Consider the following 21,584-nt stretch of genomic DNA (forward strand, 5'->3'; position numbering starts at 1 on the left):
TGGACTTCTCAAGCAGTTTGTGCATTGCCCAATTTTATTTTTATTTTACTGCTTTTGGGTTTTGGTTTTCCGTTTCTTTGTTCATCTTACACTTTTTCTTCTGAAAACTGCTATTTCCAGTAACATATGTTAGCAACTCTGATCTGCCCATCCCTCTCTCTGGGACTTGGTTTTGTTGCTTATGTGTTGGTACCCAGGATGGATGGTTTTAGTAATGTCTTTCCCCTCTCTAAGCCTTGGATGTAACTACTTCTGTAAACAGCCCTGCAACACAGCAACTCTGGGGCTGTGATGGTTTAGGTAGGGTCCTTGCTGACTGTCTGATCTCTCTATTTAACTGTCTGTCTTTGCTGATCTGACACCCAACTTTTAGCTCCCACTAATCCCCAGTCTCTTGTTCTATTTCCTATGATGCCTCTGGGAGTAAACTGCAGAGATCATTCTTGTCAAGGCCTGATTGACTATTCTGACCTAGCAGAGCTTCCTAGTCTCTCCTGGGGTTCCTCTGGTAAACCAGTTGGCCTGCTAGCATTTTTTAAAAATTGTTTACCATCCAAATCTCCAGGATTTGAACTTCTCGACAGTTTCTTTTGATAGGGATCTTTAGAACTCTCAATCCCCACAAATTGACTTGTTATAACCCCCAAGTCCCTTTGTGGGTGAGCGGACCACTTTTCTTAGTAACATCATGGGTTTTTTTGGGTTTTGGGGGTTTTTTTTTGGTTTATTGGTTTTTTGTTTTTTTTTTTTTTTTTAGATTTTGAGCAATAAAAACTCAGAAGAGTCCCCAACTACCCTTTGAGAAAAAATAGCTGCTCTGCTCCTGAGGGCTTGATAGAGAAGGAGCCCCTGCCTTTCTCTTAGCTCCCCAGTCTGTGGCATGTGACATGACAGTGACATATCCTACATCTTCAGAGACGAGGAGGGAGGAGGCCCCATTTTCTCAACCACGACCCCCCACTTTGGAGCTTCTGCAGGTCTCTGAAATAGAGGTGGGATCTAGGAGTGGCCATGGCTCCGATGCCCTGAGCCCTCCTGTTCTTAATAAAATTTTGACTTTTGTGACTATTTCCTCATTTTATACACCGTAGGGCAAGGCTTTTTGTTTTGTTGTTGTTTTCTGTTTATTTTTCAAGATAGGGTTTCTCTGTGTAACAGCCCTAGCTGTCCTAGAACTAGCTCTTGTAGACCAGGCTAGCCTCAAACTCACAGAGATCCTCCTACCTCTGCCTCCCTTAAAGGCCTGTGCCACCACCATTACCCAAGCAAGGCTCTTTTTTAAGTTTCAATTTTAATAGAGTTTCACTATGTGGCCCCAGCTAGCTGGGAACTCACTGTATAGACCAGGCTGACCTTGAACTTGTGGCAATCTTCCTGCCTCTGCCTCTGGAATGTTGGGGCTGCAGATGTGCATGGCCCTGCCTGGCTCACCTGTTATTTCATAATAATTCCCATGTATCCTGGTTGTTTCTGAGGATTGTGTCTGCAGAGCTCCTGGGCTTCCTTCGGAAATGGAGGCCCTGTTCAGAGATTTGAAACATGTTTACCTGACATGTCAGGCACCTAGAACATGCCAGAATCAGTCTCTCTCTGTTATTGTCTCTGTATCTGTCTCTGTCTCTGTAACTCTATCGTGTTCTCTCCTCTCTCTCTCTCTCTCTCTCTCTCTCTCTTTCTCTCTCTCTCTCTCTCGTGTGTGTGTGTGTGTGTGTGTGTGTGTGTGTGTGTGTATGTGCATGTGCGCATTCCCGCACACCCCAGGAATCTTCCTGTCTCCATTTTCTCAGTGCTGGGTTTGCAAGTTATCACTCCTGACTTTCCATGGGCTCAGGGAATCTGAAATCAGGCCCTCCCATTTGTGTTGTAAGCACTTTACCAACTGAGCCATCTCCCCAGTGTTTCCTTCAGATGCCTCTTGGGATCACCTTGAACTGTCATGGTACTTACACAGTAGATAATGAAGTCCACTCCTGGATCCACCAGTTGCAAGGAGACCGGTCATCTGGAAACCTCAGTGGAAGGGACTAAATACCTGCCTACCATCCACAGGCCCCTCGAGCCTCAGGAACTGCTCTGAGGTGCATGTGAAGCACCTGTTCCGGATGGGCATGGTAACAGAGTGCTCAGGAAAGCAGATGGGGAAGGCCAGCACCCAGACACTTGTCTCCTCCACTCCGGTCCTATAGGCAAACGTTTCCTGCCCTGCCTGCTAGGACTTGTCATTCAAATTCCATTTCTCTCCCAAAACAAGTGATGCTCAACCCACAAAGACAACATTAGCCTTCCTGGCACCCAGGATACTGACCTGAAAGCCCTATTTTCTGCCTAGTACCAGCATAGCCAGGCCCTAAAGCCCAAGAGAGCACACTGACTGATGGAAGCCAACTCAGTCCTGCCTCTGCCCTGCTATCAGCAGCACACGCCCCTTCTAGAAGCACAGGCTAAGCCCCAGAGCAAGAGTGAGGGTGAGCGCTCAGGCCTGCCCCAGGCACATGTGCCGCTACTCAGACAAGCCAGGCCTGGCAGGCCAAGCACAGCTCCTTACTCTCATTTATGTGCTGCTGCCCAACAGTGCAGAGATGACTCTCAACATCCCTTGGGTGCCACAGTGTCCTAGCCCACACAGCTCATTCCAGTGTCCATCATACCAGTCCTAATCATCGTACCCCGTGGAGTACTTAACCAAGCTTTTTACTAGTTACACGTTCCTGAAAGTGACAGAACCCCAACTCAACATAGCTTAGACTTCAGAAGGACTGTGAAGGGATTTTATGATGGTGTGGGACAGCAAACCTTACATGCTGGAGACAGTACCTCTCTGGGTCCTGTGCCTTCTCCAAGCACTGCCTCCTCACCCAGCCTTCTATCTCCCTTGCCAATTAATTACTCTGGAAGCATGTCATTACCCCTGCTCTCCAGGTGGAATTCTGGTATTTGGGGTCAACTATCTATTGCTTTACCAGGCCCTCTGCCCAGCTGCCTGGATCTGGCTAAAGGGTCCTCAAGAAGAGCATCCTTCCTTTCGAAGGCCTCTGCCCAACTTCCCCATCTTCTTGACCCATTCTGGTGACTCTCCTGCTTCAGGAGTCCTCTTTCTTCCTCAGAAAGAATGTAAAGGCAGGACTATCCTGGCTGCATGGGAAAAATCACCTAATCCAAGCCTGGGCCCCACACCACACCAATTAATCCAAACCTATTGGTATCGTGTCGGTCGCCTCACCCCAGGGTGACTGTGATATGACATGAAGATGAAGACTGTAAGATATGAGGTAGAAACAGGAGGAAAAGTCAGGAGTTTAAAACCAGCTGGCTACAAAGCAAGTTCAAGGCCAGGAAGATCCCTCTTCAGAGAAGCCTAGATAAATAAAACACATTCTAAAAAATAAAAAGGAGGACTACAAAGTACTCCAGGCGTAGATAACATCTTCAAGTACACATGTAACATCCCCAGTAGCAGCAGTTGCCCCCAGACCCGTCCCAGGCACCAGGCAACCCTCAGTATTTGACCTTACTTTACTGTGATGTAAAGTCAACTGGCAAACTCCACCTGCAACAGGAAAAGCTGTGATTTGCTCGTTTTGAAGGTGTTTGGCAGGAGCACCAGTTCCTGATCACTAGGGTTCTCAGAGGTAGTGATCTTTATAGTTCAGAAAATGAGGTTCAATAGCCATGCCTTCAGTCTCCAATGTGTGAGTTTATTCAGTATATAACAGGTAAAAGCAGAGAATAAGTAGCAAACGACAGATAGGCAAAAGCAACAGATAGAAGACACGATGTGGTATCCCCTTCTGTATGCTGTGATTACCATTAATGAATAAAGAAACTGCTTTGGACCTATAGCAGGGCAGAACTTAGCTAGGCGGGGAAAACTAAACTGAATGCTGGGAGGAAGAAGGTGGAGTCAAGAAGAAGCCATGGAGCCGGGCGGTGGTGGCGCATGCCTTTAATCCCAGCACTCGGGAGGCAGAGGCAGACGGATCTCTGTGAGTTCGAGGCCAGCCTGGTCTACAAGAGCTAGTTCCAGGACAGGCTCCAAAGCCACAGAGAAACTCTGTCTCGAGACACCAAAAAAGAAGAAGAAGAAGAAGAAGAAGAAGAAGAAGAAGAAGAAGAAGAAGAAGAAGAAGAAGAAGAAGAAGAAGAAGAAGAAAAGAAGAAGAAGCAGCAGCAGCCATGGAGCTGCTGCTGGAGACAGACTCCCTGAAACTTTGCTGGTAGACTATGACCTCGTAGTGATGCACAGATTAATGGAGATGGGTTAAATTAAGATGTAACAGTTAGCCAATAAAAAGCTAAAGCTAATGGGCCAAGCAGTGATTTAAATAATAAAGTTTCTGTGTGATTATTTCGGGGCTGAGCAGTCGGGAAACAAACAAGTGACCTTCATACAATAGAAGACATCCATCAAATCAGGCACTCAAAACATCTGTCCAGGAAGACTGGATTAGCATGACTGAAAGCAAGCAAAGGCAAGAGCACCAGGTTGAAGCTTTCAAATCCAGCAGAAACTGACTGTTGAGGTAGTCAGTAGAAGTTTCTATTGAACTTCCTCTCCATGGATGGGTAAGCTTCCCCATGACTGAACTCCTGGTTTTCCTTCCCATTGCTGGCATTTTTATGTCATGGGATAAATAACTGTAGCATCTGTTGGAAACAGTTCACCTCCTGGCTCAGACACAACATTTTACCCCTGGGCCGCTTTGCTGCCTCTCCCAACTCTGACCCAGAGTTAGGATCCACACTGCTCCAGAAAAAGCTGTTGTGGAGAACAATTATTATTATTATTAATTTGTAATTTTTTTAAAATTTATTTTTAATTTATTTTTAATTTGTATATGGATGGATGTTTTGCCTGAATGCATATGTGTGCACCACATGTGTGCCTGGTGTTTGGGGAGGCCAGAAGGGGGCATCAGATTCTCTGGAACTGGAGTTACAGACAGTTGTAAGCTGCCATGTGGGTGCTGGGAGCCAAACCTAGGTCCTCTAGAAAGTCAGCAATGCTCTTAACTGCTGAAAGATCTCTCCAGTCCCAAAACATTTAAACAAACATACTGGAGTCTGGGACAGGAAGGCCGCTCTCCCTCCCAGAGTCCACTTTCAACAAGTTAAACATGACATGGCTTAGCAATATAATGTACATTGCAGGAAATTCTTTTTAAAAAAATTAGATTTACTTTACGCGTATGAGTGTTTTGCCTGCGTGTTATGTGTGCCACTTACATACCTGATGCCCTTAGTCATCCGAAGACTGCATCAGAAATCCTGAAACTGAAGTTTCAGGAGGTTATGAGCCATCATGATGGGTGCTGGCAACCGAACGGATCCCCTCTGAAAGATCAGCAAGTGCTCTTAACTCCTGAGCCATACCCCTAGCCCCGAGAATCTCTGTTTTGTACCTCTGCACATTTTAAGGTACCCTTCCTCCTTCAGTTTTTCTGGGGCACGTATATGATCCAAAAGCACATCACAGGAACCCACTTGCCCCAAATGGGCCTCTCCTCCTACTGTCTACTGTGTTCTAATGATACTAACTCTGGAGAGCAGAGTCCCAAGCTTACACCACCATGCCTGGAACTATTTTGGAGATAAGATCTGATTGCGTAGCACAGGCTACCCTGGAACTCTCTATCCTCCCGTTTCCCAAGAAAAGAACCAGAGTGGAGCAGTTCTGCTACGGGCGGGGCGGGCGGGCGGGAGCCCCTGTGACGTAGCGGTTGCCCATTATGCTGCTGCTGTGCCAACGTAATAATCTAGTATGTGGAATGGCAAGGGCAGCTAGTTCATAATGCAACTTCAAATACAAACGCACTGTGTGTGTGCGCGTGTGACACCTGGCTCTGCTTTCTACGGACAGAAATGGCCACACTCCATTTCCCAATGGCACTTTCCGTTTCATCCCTATGTGATTCCAATATAGGCTAAGCGTGTAGTGAGTTTCCAGGCTTGCCGGCTCCGTCCCTCCCGCAAGTCCTGGCCCGGACCAAACGCGGTGGAAGCACGGGAACAGGCCCCTCGCAGCCTTGTCAGCCTTGTGTGCACCGCCGCCGTAGTTCCAATGCCCGCGCGCCAGCTGTGCGCGTCGCCCCCCGGGCAGCGCAGGACTAGGGCCTTAGGTTCCGGAGGGAGCTCCGGCAGAGAAGAGCAGTCCAGCCCCGCTATACCGGGCAGCACGCGGCAGACAGAACACACCTTGTCCAAGGCTGAAAGCAGCGATCGGGAGTCCTTGCAGCTTAGGTGGGCAGACGTGCGGGTTTGTGGGCGACGGGGAAGCCCGGGGAGGTCCCCAGTTCTCCTTCTCACTCCCGCCTGGCCAATTCTAGTCCTTCAGAGTCGTTGGACCATAAAGTGATTTCGAGTAACTCTGAGTTGTTCGCAGCCTCGGTAGGCAATGTGGACTGGCTTCGGTTCTGTCTAAATCGGGAGCACAGGGAGGTCATAGTGGATGACAAGGTAAAGCGTGAGGCAGGCACTGAAACTCCCCAACACCCGAGAAAGGCCTATGCTTTTGGTCCTAATTGCCCGTTCATAGAAGGCCCATTTGGAAGCAGGAGCTAGGGGATGAAGGGCTGTGAGTACCTCCAGGGACACAGGGAACAAAGAGGGCAACCCCAATACAGAGGCGGGGTTGTGGCTCCTGCCCAATCCTGTTGAGCCTTCTCCTGTGCGCTCCACTCCACAGGGCTTCACAGCCATCCACTTCGCAGCCCAGCAGAAAAAGCTTTCCTGCCTTCAGGTCCTGGTAGAGGAGTATAAGTTTCCCGTGGATCTGCCTACTAACAAGGGCCAGACGCCCCTGCACCTAGCCATCCATAAGAACAAGAAGTCGGACATCCTCCCCTGCGTTGACTACCTGCTTAAGAATGGGGCAGCCATCAACTCGTAAGTCCAGCCTGCTGTAGGAGAGACACTTGCGACTCTGGGTTGCCAGGCAGGTGGAGTCTTGCAGGACCAGATGAGGGATTCTGAGAAGGACAAGGATTCCTGTCTGGAGAAAGCAATCAGGGAGCCCACTTAGCATCCTGGTTCTTAAGAGACTGAGCCTCCTGAGAAGCCAGATCTAATTCCCAGAAACTTGGCTCGGGCAAACGGCCAGTCCACAGGCAAGTCACTTAGCCTCTCAGCCTCAAAGTCTTAGTCCCCACTCAGGTGTACACTGTGGGGCCTCACGGAAGCCTTTAAGAAGCCCAGGTATTTCTAGTTTGTAGCTCGGTTTGGGAACTGGCTGTCAGGGTTGGGATTGGGAGGACAAATGTGCCCATACAACAAGGCTTTTATGATAAAGGAGTTGGAATTAGAGGTGGTGTGTGTGTGTGGCGGGGGAACCAATCTCGGATCCTCTGTATATTTTCTGAACTGCTGAGCCACCTTTCCAGCTCTATTTTTGGGACAAGCATGACGTACCAGAGACTGCCTAGCCTTTGCTGTGTGCTACCCAGCACCACACCCACGCTGGGAGGGAACCCAGCCCTGCCCTCACAGAGCTGACTTTCTAGTGACTACACAGTGACTAACTGAATGAATGGCCAGAATCCCGAGAGCTTGGCTAGGAAGAGAAGAATGGGGCGATGGGTGGAAGCACCAGGGAGGGGTCTATCTAAAAGAAGCAACAACCTCTAAGAAGCTGGCCATGTCTCGTGTAGTCCAGGCTACCCTCACACTGGCTATGAAGAAGCTGGCCATGTCTTGTATAGTCCAGGCTACCCTCACACTGGCTATGAAGAAGCTGGCCATGTCTCGTGTAGTCCAGGCTACCCTCACACTGGCTATAAGATAGCCAAGGAGGATCTTGAACTCTGATTCTCATTCCCAGGCGTTAGGATCACAGGAAGGCATCATCACACCTGGTTTGATTCGGTGCTGGGATTGAACCCCGGGCTTTACATATGATAGGCAAGCATTCTATCTAAGGAAGTGCATCCCCAGCCCCAGGAGGTGGTGACATTTAATTACAACTTATAGAGATTGGAAAGATAGCTCAACGGATAAAGTTGTACAAGTGTGAGGGCCTGAGTTCAAATCCTTAGTATCCATGTAAATGTCAGCTGGGCATGGTGACACTCCTGTAATTCCAGCCCATGGGAGACAGAAACAGGAAATCCTGAGCAAGATGGCTAGCTAGACCAGCAGAGCTGTGTGCTCTGAGTTCAAGTGGGAGAGTCTGTGCCTCTGCATATAAGGTGGAGGATAATAGAGGAAAAGGAAGACACCCAAGTGTCAACCTCTGACCTCTGCACGTGGATACACACACACATGTAACATGCATACACACATATGCACAGCACACACATTAAAATTAACTTCAATCTGAGGACCAAGTGAGCCGAAAGCCAGGGAGGAGTCAGACTTGGTGGTACATAGCTCTCTGTACACTCCGCACTAAGGAGAAGGAGAGAGGAGGATGAGGGGTTCAAGAGCATCCTTGGTCACATAACAAATTGGACATCAGACCACAAGAGACCTTGTCTCAAAAATCAGACAACAGTGGATAACACTGGTTGGTGATCCTGAAGCAACGCAGAGAGCCTCCAGGCTCCTAGCTGTCGTACCAAACACATGCTACCCGTGGATCTGCACTGCTCACACTAGTCTGTCCCTCCTTCTAGAGAAGAGGAACTTGAGGCCCGAAGAGGAGCTGGGTTATGGACCGGATCCCTCAAGGTAGTGGCAGAGTGGGCACTGGAAGCTGGCTTCCCTACCTATCTGATGCCTTTACCCTTCCCTTTGCCCTTTACCCTGTGATATACCTCACAGTCAGACATGCCATGGCTTCACACCCCTGCACCTGGCTGCCCGCAATGGCCTGCTGGGATGTATGAAGATTCTGGTGCAGAATGGAGCCAATGTGCACGCCCAAGATGCCATGGGCTACAAGCCCATCGACTACTGCAAACTATGGAACCACCGCAACTGTGCCCGGTGAGCCAATGACAACCACTCCAGCTGCTGCTGCTTCTGGCAAGGTCCTTCCCATGGCTGAGCCACGTGGGGGGGGGGGGGGAAGGGGACTGAGGAAGCCAGGTGGCAGTCGGGTAAGTCTGGGAAAGAGGCCCCATGCAGGATATTGTCTACATGAATTTGGCCTGACCTCGCCCCTTTAGATTGAACATTGCCTTCCTTCTTTGCCTTTCCCCTCCCCCAACTCTCCAAGGCCATCAGACATCTCTTTCAAAGGGCCCCTGGGCATAGCATTGGGGTGCCTTGCTCTTCTCTGCCTTGGCAATTCCTCCCATTCCACATGGCCCTTAGTGCCCCACCCCTTGAGGGAAGCCCCACTTTTGTAACATGCCACACCCCCACCTTGGTGCCAGGTTCTTGAAAGATGCCATGTGGAAACAGGACAAGAAGAATTTTGCCCGAGAGATGGAAAAACTGAAGACCCTGAAGGAGAAGCTGGCCATTTTGGAGTACCGCTACCTGACTGAATATCAGGTAAGGCAGAGACCCCTTCCCAGGGAGCTGGGCCCTGCTACCAATTGAGAGGAGCAGCTGCAATACTCCTTCACAGAAGGAACTCCTGCCCCCCTCAACCCTCCCTCATTAACCACTCCTTTAGGCCAAAGGTCCTGTTCTGTGCCAGAAAGCAAATGCAGCCTGAATTATGGGGCATTGATATCCTACCCTGAACTGTACACTAGGCTCCTGCTAGGCCATGCAAGTCCAGCAGCAAGGTGTGGTTCCTACTCAAGGAACTTAGGTGCTAGGGGGAAGCAAGTTATGCTACTGGGGGAGAGTTGATGAGGGTGCCTGAGGGGAGGCCAAGGAGGTGTCTCTGAAGATGGGCAGGCATCTATTATCCATATGGAGTAGGGAACCCGCAGAAGGAATGGCTGTTCAGAGTACATAAGGCACACAGGAACATCATGGAGGCAAGAAAACAGAAAATTTGGGAATCGAGTATGAGTTGGGTGGAGATGGACAGACTAGAGGTTTGGCAAAGGTCCAGCCCAGTGAAGCGCTTTGGCAAGGAAAGGGTTCAACCAGGTAAACCGTGGAACATAGAACATTCAAACAGGAACCTTAGAAAGAGCTTGAATTCCTCCCTTCCTTCCTTCCTTCCTTCTCTTTCTCTCTTTCTCTCTTTCTTTCTTTCTTTCTTTCTTTCTTCATTCTCTTCTTCTTCTCCTTCTCCTCCTCCTCCTCCTCCTTCCCTCCCTCCCTCCCTCCTTCCTTCCCTCCTCTTTTTTTCTCTTGCTCAGTAGGCCAGGCTGGCCTCGAACTCAAGAGCATAGATGAATGCTACAGATGGCTCCAGGGCCCTGTCACTGTTGTACTTCTCCAGTTGTCCCAGCTGTGCTGCTCTTCGTGGTGTCCTCCTTGCCTGTGTCACCCAGCCCTTACAGCTATCAGGTTTTCTGTCGCCCTAACTCCTATTCAGCAGCTCCCCGCAGACCTCCACTCAAGATCCTCTTGTTGGCCTCAATAGGTCACATGACCACTCTTCTTCCAATGACTAGAACAAAAAGCAAACCAGATGCTGCCTGTCTTAGGACTGGGCAAGGCTGACGGAATTAGGACTCCTGGCTTAGCCTAATCAGAGTCGGCCTCTGGAGCTGGGTCAATCTCCAAAGCGCCTGGTTACTTAGCAACCGTGTGGGAGTGAGGCACTGAGATAATAGGAGTGGGGACATTCCCACAAGTGAAAGTTTCAGTGCTGGGGTGGTAAAGACAGAACTCTGGCTAAGTCCTCACCACCCAGTCTGGCCACTAGGTCACTCTGTCCTCCTGGATGTCACTCCCCAGAGCCTGTCCATCTTCATTACTTTCATTCAATGCCAGACCTCCCAACCCTTCCTCTTTTCCCCTTCTGGGGACACAACAGAACCATCTGAGGGTAGGAATGTCCCGAGACTGAAACTACCTCTGGGAAGTGAGACCTGAAAACTTGAGGTTGTCCTTAGGGAGGAACTATGTCTTTGTCTTCAAGCTGGAGGTCTCCTTTGAAAGTCTTTTTCTCCTCCACAGCTTGGGAGCTTGGTCAGAACAAGGGATGCTTTCTCCATAAAGGCTCACATAAAGCAACAATCTGCCCACTAGGCCTGAGGTTTCCCAGGGCATTAGCCACAGGGTCTTCTGTCCATAAAGAGGCCCCACTGTACTGTGTCCTTCGTTGTTGCAGAAAGAACAACAAATTCGGAGGGAGGCTCACTTCAGAGCATGGCTCCAAGGCAAGGGACTGAGCCAGCCCCAGAGATCCGCTGACCCCAAGCAAAAGGCTGGTGTCCGACCTTGGTCACTGATTCTCTCCAAGACTCTGAGACCCCAGCCTGCCAAGAGCTTCCTGACCTATCCTTCCGTAGAGGCTCAACTGCAAAGCCTACCCTCACCAGAGGTGCCACCCAAGCCCATCTATAAGCAGACCACCACCTTCAGTCGGCCCAAGTCATGGAATCTTAGCAATAATCCTGCCAGGTCCCCGAAAACAAAAATTAGCTGCCCTCAAGGTATACGCCTGGGTGTGCACCCAGACCCCTATAAGGAGCATGACTTCTGTAGATTCCTGCAAGTGACTCCCAATTCCCTCGGAGGTGCATGCCTGTGCACAGTGGACAATCAGTTGGTGACACCTGTACCCCGGCTGCCGTTTGAGTTGATGGTCCGGGCGCTATACCCGGGGGCTACACCCTACAGGATCAAAGTGCCCCAGGGCTTGTATCCACTTGACATCCTCAAAGTGCCCCAGAAACGGCATTTGGGAGATACCTCTACCAACACAATAGCTATGAGCCTGCGTGATACATTTGATGAACCTTTCCTGGCTACCCTGGAAGCTAGCCGGACTGGAGTGGCCCCACTCTCCAAGGGAGTTCTCACATAAAGCTCTTTTGGAAACCTCCCGGTGAAAGTGAAGTGTGAAGATTCACATTGTGGCAGAAAGGACTGGGGGAATACCCATGGAGTTCATTCAGCCCAAGGGCAGGAGCCACCCCTAACTCCCTCCTCCTAAGAGCACACATCCTAGGTTTCCCTTTTCTCTGCAGAGAAACTGCCTGGCTCCCAGGACAAGGACATCCAGACAGAGCAGGAAGATTCAGAAGAGAGGGTCAGTAATTCCTGGGGCTCACTGCTCTACCTTGACCCACCCCTAGCACAAGGAGCAAGGCTTCCAGGACAGGGCACCCCTAGGAATGCTGCCACCTTTCCTGCCTGCCTGTTGCAGACCCTGACTGGGGATGGGAAAGCAAGTAAGATATCCAGTACAGGCTCCTCTGCCCATGGCCACTGCCCCCTTGCTCCTGGCCCCCAAGATGTGTGAGGCCGCAGTTCTAGGAGGCCGGCCGGGCAGCACTTCTGCCAAGAGAAGACCACCTGTGGCTTTGATGTGAGACCTGTCCAGGAAGCCACCCCGAACCCCATGCTCCCCTGTCACACACTACAACTCACTCTTTAAACAAAACATTTATTGAGTGCTTTCCATGGGCCAGGTGCCAAAATCAGGTAGCTGACAACACAAGACTCCAAAGGCTTCCCTGCCCTCAAGGAGCTTCCAGTCTAGTGGGGAAACAGACCATACCACAGGCCAGTGAGCCTAGAGGGTTCTGTGTGGCGGCTGGGGTTAGGAGAGGAGAGGGGACATTCATGGCCCCTTGGAGAAAATAAAATCTAAGTGGAAAAATGGCCAACTACCAAAGTGAGTAGCAGGAAGAGTACCAGAGCGGCAAGAGAGCCATGGTCTCTGCAGACAGGAGGCTGAGGCCCGGAGTACAAGTCAAGTGATGAGGCCAGTGGAGACCAGGACACCAGGAGCCGCACCATGCTAAGGAGTCTGGACTTTATCCTGGGGAAAAGCCTTGAGGCCAGGAAAAACTGGCCAACTCTGCATTTCAGAAAAACTACTCCAGCTGGCCACAGGCTAGAGGAACACAGGAGTCTGTCCACACAAACTAGGTGAAAGACGACAGCAAACGCGGCTCCAAGTCAGAGATGCTAAGAATAGACTGGATGTAGGGCAGAAAGAGAAAGCAAGATTCTGCCTGGCTCCCGAGCCATCCTGGGACCAGGGCAGATACTAGAAAAGCAGGTGAACAGAGCAGATTTTGAGGTTGAATTGTTTCTGTGCCCAGAGGGCAGCAAAACTGTGGCTGAGAAGTTATAGAGCAATCAGGGCTGAAGGTGTCCCTAAAGGCACCAGCAGGGCTGGGCTTCCTCGGGCAATTCACAACACAGCCAAAAGCAACTCTGTGCACAGGGCAATGAGAAGCCTATCCAAAGACTGAAAGGACAGAGATAAGGGGACAGACAGCCACAGAAGTGCCAGGGAAGTGTGAGTCAAGAGGTAGACCATCAGCTGTGGCAGCTACCCCAAGATCCAGTAGGTAACAGGTGATGGCTCCACCAGGGCTAGCCTGGGAAAGCCCTATCCAGCAGGTAGGATGGAACGAAGATAAAGTGGATGGCAAAGCCAAGTGTGGCCAGTCTCAGGCCGCTGAGGAGCAGCAGCCTCGGGTCCTGTACCTTCACCCACCCGAGTGGCAGAAATAGGTCTGGCGATCTCACCAGTGGCCACAGCACAAAATTCAGGGTGAGACTCAATAGAAATGCAGAACCAAGGAGATGAAGGATGCATGCATGAGGCAGATGTTCACAAACCTCTCCATCTGGGCACCTGCCAGACTCGCTGTGAGGTATGGGATTCGGCCAATGGCAGCTCTCGTGGGGCCTTCATTCCATGAAGCTGAGCCCTTGCAAGGCACTGTAGTTGGAGTGCAAGGTCAACAGATGCTGGTCTGTGCCCAGGATGGGGCCCACCTTCTTAGAAGGCAGAGCTCACATCCCTCCAGAAGCCAGAAGCACAGGAGTGTGAGGCCTGTGTGCTCTGAGCGGCAGCCTCTCCCAATCCCATTTCTCAAGAAACAGGCCACAGCTTAGGCTGCCTTGAAGCCAATTTTTTTTTATTTTTTTTTTTTTCTCATTGAGCCTGAGATAGAATTCACCAAGAAAGCTCTCCTTTTTCTCAAAGGAAGACACAAATAGGATACTGTAGACGGTCTTCTGCATCTCTAACCTGTCACAAACTGTTTCTGCTCCCTCCCATCTGGACTATCACATATCACAGTCTGGGGAAGGAAGCCATGGAAAGAGGAAGGAGTCTCAGAAAAACTGCCTCTATCCACTCATCCTCATCTCTATTCCCTCCCCACTTATGGCCACAAGAATTCCTTCAGAAGGGCAAGAGGCAGAAGAGGAGTCCCTGGAGTAGAAGGCTAGCCCAGTCTAGGCAGAAGGTTAGCAGGCAGAGGAAGATGGGCTCCTGGGTGTTAAGGCAAACAGCGCCATCTAGAATCTTTATTCAAAGGGGAATCAGCATTGGACAAGACCCACAATTCAGCAAAATGCACTTTTCCTGGAAGTGCCAGCCCTCAGCTCTGCCCTATGGTCACCTGCCTGAGAACTTGCTGTCCGTTCCTCAGCTCCATAGACCCTTCCCTGCCTGCCCCATCTGAGCCAGACCCGACTCTGGGAATGGGAGGGCTGGGGACATAGCCTCCTGGCAAAGCAGGCTCTGCTACCCGCTCTGGTGCCCCTGGCAGCATTCAAGCCCCCTGAGGAGGGTTCCCTGGGGATGGGGCTTCCGAACAGAGGGGGAGGGAAACCTGGGCTGGCAGAAGACACCCTCCAGGCTCCCAGGCACTATCAGCCCAGAAGCCCAGAGGCTTGGCTCTACTGGTCTTGCCCCCCATATGTCCTCCCCAGAGGGTCAGTATATCTTCTGCCGACTGGGTAGGATGGCCTCTTTGATGAAGGAGAAGACAACCAGGATGCCTAAGCGCTTGCCTCGCTTGCCTTTGGTGAAGTAATTGGAGACCACGTCATCTGTGGAAACACAAGGCAGGGAGATAGTGTGCACGTGCGTGTGTACATGAATGCAGTTCTCAAAACCAAGAGCCCAAGGGTGCGCTCTCAGTGCTGGTGCCAGTCCCCCCAACCTGACCTAACAAGCCTTTCCTCACCTCCTGGCTGCATGGTGGAGGGTAGGACATTGTCCCCAGCCGAAAGTGACACGAAGAAAGCAAACGGGATTATCCACAGGCAGAATGTGAAGTAGGCCAGGACCTGGGGACAGAGAAACTGAGCTGGGAAAGCCCACCCCACCCCTGCAGGGCTAGCTCCCAGGGGACAGGACTCTGACAGTGGGGCTGTTGGGACAGGGGAAGTCAACTGAGACTGAACACAGCCACTCCCCAAAGTGACACTGTTCTTCTCTGGGGTTTCAAGGAGGAGGAATCCTGGGCAGGAACTGATGGAGCTGGGGGCTAGGGCGTTGTCACTCAGTCCTGCCTTGTGAGGACTGAGTCTCGCAGGCTGGCCTGTGCCCCTCTTTTTTTTTTTTTTTTTTTTTTTTGTTTTTCGAGACAGGGTTTCTCTTGTGGCTTTGGAGCCTGTCCTGGAACTAGCTCTTGTAGACCAGGCTGGTCTCGAACTCACAGAGATCCGCCTGCCTCTGCCTCCCGAGTCCTGTGCCCCTCTTGAACTTGAAGATGACCTTATTGGGGCACCCAAAGTACTCATGACGGCAGGAGCGGCGGGGAGCAGTGTTCTCCTACCTCAGCCAAAGGGATCCCTTCTATTCCTCAGGCACCCCACCTTCCAAAATCCTAAGTTTTTTTGTAAGAAACATGGTTCCTGGGTGGAGCTGGTTTTGGATCACAGCAACATGCACAGAGCAGATCATGTAAGTCCCTTCACTCCCCATCTCCGCCACTGTGCGTAGATGTGCTAGACACTGGGTGCACCTTACCTCAGAGAAAGGATAATATTCTTCCGCAAAAAACTGAAATGCCAGGTAATGGTTCACCACCACTAACCCTGTGGGGATGGAGAGTCTGATCACTGTGTGGTCACCAAATCCAGAAGGCCCACAAAGCTAGAGCCCCAGTTCTCAGTCTTGACTCTGCACCAACTCACGGCATGGCTCTGTCTAGAACTCAGTCCCCATCTGCTAAGAACGGGTGTTCAGTCCCAACTTTTTCACTGCAGAAGGCAGCAGGAATAGAACCAGAAGGTAGACTGGAACATTCTAGCATGTTATAAAAATAAGTTTTTTGTGTTACACGATCCATGACCACGCCGTTGCTCTCCCAAGAGCGGTAGGTGAGGGGAGGGCATGGGTTGGCAGACTCCACTCCACACTGGACAGTCAGGGTTCCTTGGAAAGCTAGGCTGCGAAGAGGCACACCAGCCAATACTGATGTGCTCTGGCCGCAAACACTATTCCCTTGTGTGTACCAGCTCATGACAGAGCAAGCAAGGGGACAGCTGCTCAGAGGCACGAAGGCCTGCTTTGTGGCAGGGTGGAGGGCAGGCACCAGAAAGACCACAGCCCTCATACCCACCTCACAAATTAATGCCTCTGTGTCCCTTACCATGAAGACAACACTCTGCTATGTCACACACAAGGCAATGGGACGCTAGACAACAGTCTAGAGCCTCAAAACCCTCATTCGGGCATCCAAATGGCAGGCCGAGGGAGTGATGTTCGGAAGCCAGAGGAACCTTCTGGTGACCAGAGCTCCTCTGGCACACAAGGGACCTGGTACTGAACAAATTCTGAGGTAAAACCACGCCTGGCATTGAGAGATGCCCATCTCTAACAATCTGGCCTTCTGTGGATAACATTCAGAATTTCCCCCCAGTGTGACCCAAAAATGTAACACTAAAGCAGGTCTCACACCACCTGCCATCTTGAACAGGCTATGGCGAGGAGAACCAGCATTGCCTGTAACCACTCTCTAAAACCTTTCTCATGAACATGAACCAACTGGGTCTACAAAATAGCTAAGGCTCAGGCATGAGACATGACTTTTCAGGGACAGGAAGTAGTGTTGGGGGCAAGGCATGAAGGCAGGACCCCAGCCTGAGGCACTGGAAACTTCTGAACCTGCCTAGCAGGCTCCATGCTTCTCAAAGGGACCAAGTGGTTTCTTAAAGGTGAGAATTACTCAGCTTGGAATGTGCCTTCTCTGATGGCACAATCTACTTTGCCTTTTTGTCAAGGTACTCCTGGCTGGAGCCCCTCCCCTGAGAAGGGCTGGGCCCTGGACCACAGCTTCTAGGGTCCTCAGTAATAAAAAGCCATTTTTCTCAGGCAGAGTGGCCTCCTTAATGACCTCAATGGCTTCTTAGCAGCTCCCCTCCTCAGGATCCCCTTCAGTGTCTGGGACGGAAGGCCCACATCCAATCACATCAAGTCCTCTCTGCTTGTCCCCTCTCACCGCATGACAGGATGAAGTTAGGTGATGTCAGCATGATGAAAGGGAAGGTCTGGAGAAGGCCAAAGTAGACGAGGTTGGTGAAAAGGCCCATGCCAATCATGCCGGTGGGGAAGTGCTCAAAGACGTAGAGGCCAATCAGGACCGCTGTGGAGAACTGAAACAGGCAGAGGCGCTTGCTGCGGGGGACCTTCAGGTCCCCTGCAGTCCCACCCCAGCCTGCTCTGGAAAGCACCACACACAGACTGGCTTTCTCGGTTCACAGTCACCTCCACGGCCACACTCAGCTGTCAAATGGGGCCATCTTTGAAAGTCACTTCTAAGAGATGTTTGACAGTGCTCCAAAGGCAGAGAAGCATCTTCCACAGTGCTCCACGCACGCCCATCCCTATGCACGACAGAGCTCACAGTCGGTCACCATCCTAGTCCTTACAGTTATTATGCTATTGTTGGAGCTGGGGATCCAACCAAAGGCCGTGTGCATGCCTACCACCCTCTACCCCCTATTTCTTTTTGTTTTTTGTTTGGTTTTTTTGGGGGGGGTTTTTTCAAGACAGGGTTTCCCTGTAGTTTCTAGAGCCTGTCCTGGAACTAGCTCTTGTAGACCAGGCTGGCCTCAAACTCAGAGATCCGCCTGCCTCTGCCTCCCGAGTGCTGGGATTAAAGGCGTGCGCCACCACCGCCCGGCTCTACCCCCTATTTCATATTTCCTTGAATGCTGAGCACGAGCTACTTAATCAATTATGTTAACTCAGTCATGAATCCAGCGGGCAGTCTGAGAAAGGCTTCAGTTGTCAGTGACGAAAGGTCTAATTGCTATACCAACCACACCCACAGCCTGAGCCAATGAACCGGCTGCGGCTCTGCCAGCACACAAACTCCAACCCCAGGCTATGTTCAGAAGGCAAGTAGCTGCAGATGGTAGGTGAGGGAAAGGTGAAGACCTTTTCTGTCCACACACATTGCCACAGCAGCCCCGGCCTTCCTCACAGCTACTGGAGAAAAGTCTTCCTACAGCCTTGCTAGCAGGGCCAGGGACCAAGTCTTCAGGAAAAGAAGACTCCCATGAGGCAAGAGAAAGAGCCAGGCATGCTCCCTTAGGACAAATCACTCTGATTAGAGAGAGGGCAATAAATAGGCATTACAAACTGTCCTTAATGCCGCTGTAAGTTCTAGGCCTGAACTGGGGCTGGGAATCCGGGGCTGGAGACAAGAGAATGCAGAGGGAGATAGCCACGTGCAGGCAAAGACACGGATACCTGTCATTGCAATAGCTCCACTGTACCTTAAAGAATGGCAGCAAGGCTGTGAAACATGCCACATGAGGATGGAGGGCCAGGAGTGATCTGGACCCCATAGTGCAGACTCAAGCGGTAGCATGCAGGGGAAAGGAAGGTAAGAGGGACACCCTTGGAGTTTGGGTTCTCAGTACCACAGTCGTTCCAAACCAAACAATTGCCACTTTCTGCTGCTGGGGCAGGGCGAGCAAGCCCTGGGTGACTTCGGGAAAAGCTGCCACTTACCCAGATCATATATTTGATGATTCTGCTGGTGGCCACTGTATACTCTTCTATCAGCTCCGCCAGGTAGTAGAGTCCGGCCGCTGGGTTGGCAGGGGAAGGGTGGAGTGGGGTGGGGTAGGGTGGATTGGGGGTGAGGGTCACAGGAGGGGACAAACAGAAAGAGTTCAGCGAGGGCCACTCCTACCAGCCTGCTCATCCCGTAGTCCTCGCCAACCCTCCCCAGACTTCAGGAAGTCAGGAAGAAGCCAAAGCACCCGTGATGCCCTTCTCGTCTGTACTGTTAGAACTTTGGCAGGACAGCTGCAGGGAAACTGGATTTGACTGCACAACATAAGGTTAACCTCTGCCCCAGGAACCTTTAACTTCAGTCTCTCAATCAATACCTGCAGAACACTTAGCTTACAGGCCGGGCGCTGTACGCTAGCACACAGCCGGGTGACACAGACAGGGGCCTTCTCTGCCCCGGCTGGAGGGGACAGGCAGAGGGGGCAGCCCATGGCCCCGACAGCAAGACTGCGCCTAGGAGACCATGTATCCCCCTCCGGAAGGTTCGGCCGAGATCCAGCCGGACCAGCTCGGGGTCGCCCGCACCCAGCTGCAAAGCGCAGCAGCAGTTGGCAACTCGGGGCACCGGGGCGTGCGGCCCGGGTCAGCGCTCTCACCGACAGCCAGAGTGATGAATGCCACCTGGATGAACAGCGACAGCCAGCTCAGCACGTACATGAACCACATGGCGCCCCCCGGGCGCCGGGACGGGCCTGCGCGGTCCGGCTCCCGCGACACTGAGCGGCCGCCGCCGTGCTGTCCCCGCCCCACGGACACCGAGAGGAGCGGGGCGGAGCACAGCCGCCCGTGCGCCCCCGCCAAGCCCGCGAGCGCCGCCAACCGGCGCGGAGGATCGAGCTCGCGCTGCACCCGCCCCGAGCCCACACAGAGCCCAGGTTACCGGAACAAAACCTGGCCCAATACTCCAGCTCCGCACAGCCATGGATCCGACTTTTCTGGGAGAGGGAAGTTACCGTATCTCAGGTCACACAATAGGAAGCCGCATAGTCCGGAATTCCGGATGCCTTTAAATGGTCACCTTCAATCCTAACTCTCTCGCTAGGTTTAATTCTTTCGCACGGAGGGCAGGTCTGCACCTTCACATCGGGACTAAGTAGGGCTACCGCTAAGCACTGACTGCACTTGCGACACTGCAGGCGGTTATCTGAGAGAGCACCACCTAGTGGCTGACACAGGCAAACTCTGAGTGCCGGTGTGGTGTGTCTCTTAACTCAGACTTCATTATTTTCAGGCAAGGTCTCACAGCTCCGACTGGCCTTGAACTGTCAATCCTCCCATCTCCACCTCTCAGCTGGTAGGAGTTCAGATTTGTGCCACCATGCTAGAGCAAATACAACTTTTTTTCTTTTTCTTTTTCTTTTTAAAAGGCAGGGTTTCTATGTAGTCCTGGAATCTGCTATTATGTAAACTGGGTTAACCTCGAACTCACAGAGATTTTAGCTCTGCCTCTCAAATCCGGGATTAGAGGTGTGGACCACCCACCACATTCAGCTCTTTTCTTTTGTGAAACGGTCTTATGTGCCCAGGCTGTCCTTGAACACACTATACAGCCTAAGATGTGCTCCTGATCCTCTTGCCTCCACATACTGAGGGCTGGAATCGTGGGTGTGTGCTACCATATCACATGCAGAATCATATTTATTGATTCATAAAGTAAGGGCACATTCATAAATAAAACAATGGACAAAGGCATTGGGCTGGAGAGATGGCTCATGGTTAAGAACCCGCGTTGCTCTTGCTGAGGACCAGGTTCAGTTCCCAGCACACGTCAGGTGGCTCACAACCACCAATCCAGGTCCAGGACCTGATGCTTCTGGCTTCACCAGGCATTCGGACAGACAAATACATAATTCAAAATAAATAGACCACACATGGTGGTATGCTGTTAGTCTCAGCATTTAAGAGAAAGAGGCAGGTGGATCTCTGTAGCATGGATAATAAAAACCCAGAGACAGATATTGCAGTTCTAGCTGAAGGTCAGGAAAGCAAAACAGCCACGCCGCTAGAGAAGTCTTACCTCTACCAAGGCTGGGCTGCTACAGACTGAGCCCTGAGCCTCTGTCTCCTCCCGTCTTATATTCCCCTTTAGTGCTGGGATTAAAGGTGTGTGACTGCACAGCCTGGCCTCTAGTGGCTTGGTTTTGCCCTCTGATCTTCAGGTAAGCTTTATTTATTAAAATATCTATCACTATAGATCTTTATGAGTTTGAGACCAGTCTGGTTTACATAGAAAGTTCCAGGCTATGGATGGAGAGGGGAGGGCCTTGGACGTCCCACAGGGCAGGGTACCCTGCCCTCTCTTAGGACTGGAGGGGGAGGGGAGAGGGTAAGTGGGGGAGGGGGAGGAGGGGAAGAAGTGGAAATTTTGAATGGTATTATTTATAAAGTAATAAAAAAATTAGAAAAAAAAGAAAGTTCCAGGCTAGCCAGGACTACATAGTTAGACACTGTCTTAAAACAAACAATAAAAAAATTAAAATTAAATAAAAATACTTCATGGAGGGAGAAAATGTAAATATGTCCCCTGATCCCTCTCTAGAATTGGAGATAAAGGAACTCAAGGCCCCGGAAAGCTAAGGGCACATGTTTCACTGTGCCAGCTAGAACTGGTACACCAGCAGGTGCTGCCACTTCCCCCATTTTAGAGCCCAAACTGGCCTGGGCAATCAGGACTGAAGATCTGAAATCCCTTTGACAGAAGAAAAGGGGTGGGGGAAACCACCGTTTCCTGTGAGCTGAGAGGCAAGCAGGAAGAAACGAAGAGCAAGTTCTTCTGTTCCATCCA

The 21,584-nt window shown here is 51.2% G+C and overlaps 2 protein-coding genes across 2 annotated transcripts; one reads left to right on the forward strand and one right to left on the reverse strand.

Moving 5' to 3' along the window:
• The first annotated feature begins 2,774 nt into the window (after positions 1–2,774).
• Ankrd53 (ankyrin repeat domain 53) lies at positions 2,775–11,818 on the forward strand. The gene is made up of 7 exons (XM_042054533.1): positions 2,775–2,930; positions 5,921–6,237; positions 6,324–6,453; positions 6,683–6,882; positions 8,755–8,919; positions 9,312–9,432; positions 11,120–11,818. The coding sequence occupies exons 1-7, from the start codon at positions 2,775–2,777 to the stop codon at positions 11,816–11,818; spliced, it is 1,788 nt and encodes a 595-aa protein (XP_041910467.1).
• Positions 11,819–13,865: 2,047 nt separating this feature from the next.
• Tex261 (testis expressed 261) lies at positions 13,866–19,555 on the reverse strand. The gene is made up of 6 exons (XM_038320310.1): positions 19,396–19,555; positions 18,734–18,813; positions 17,214–17,367; positions 15,740–15,807; positions 14,952–15,054; positions 13,866–14,814 (listed from the first exon to the last, which is right to left on the reverse strand). Exons 1-6 carry the CDS (start codon positions 19,463–19,465, stop codon positions 14,699–14,701), a joined length of 591 nt encoding a protein of 196 aa, XP_038176238.1. The 5' UTR covers positions 19,466–19,555; the 3' UTR covers positions 13,866–14,698.
• Positions 19,556–21,584: the final 2,029 nt, after the last annotated feature.

Source organism: Arvicola amphibius, chromosome 2 (assembly GCF_903992535.2).
Source record: "Arvicola amphibius chromosome 2, mArvAmp1.2, whole genome shotgun sequence".
In the NCBI taxonomy this organism is placed as follows: Eukaryota; Metazoa; Chordata; class Mammalia; order Rodentia; family Cricetidae; genus Arvicola; species Arvicola amphibius.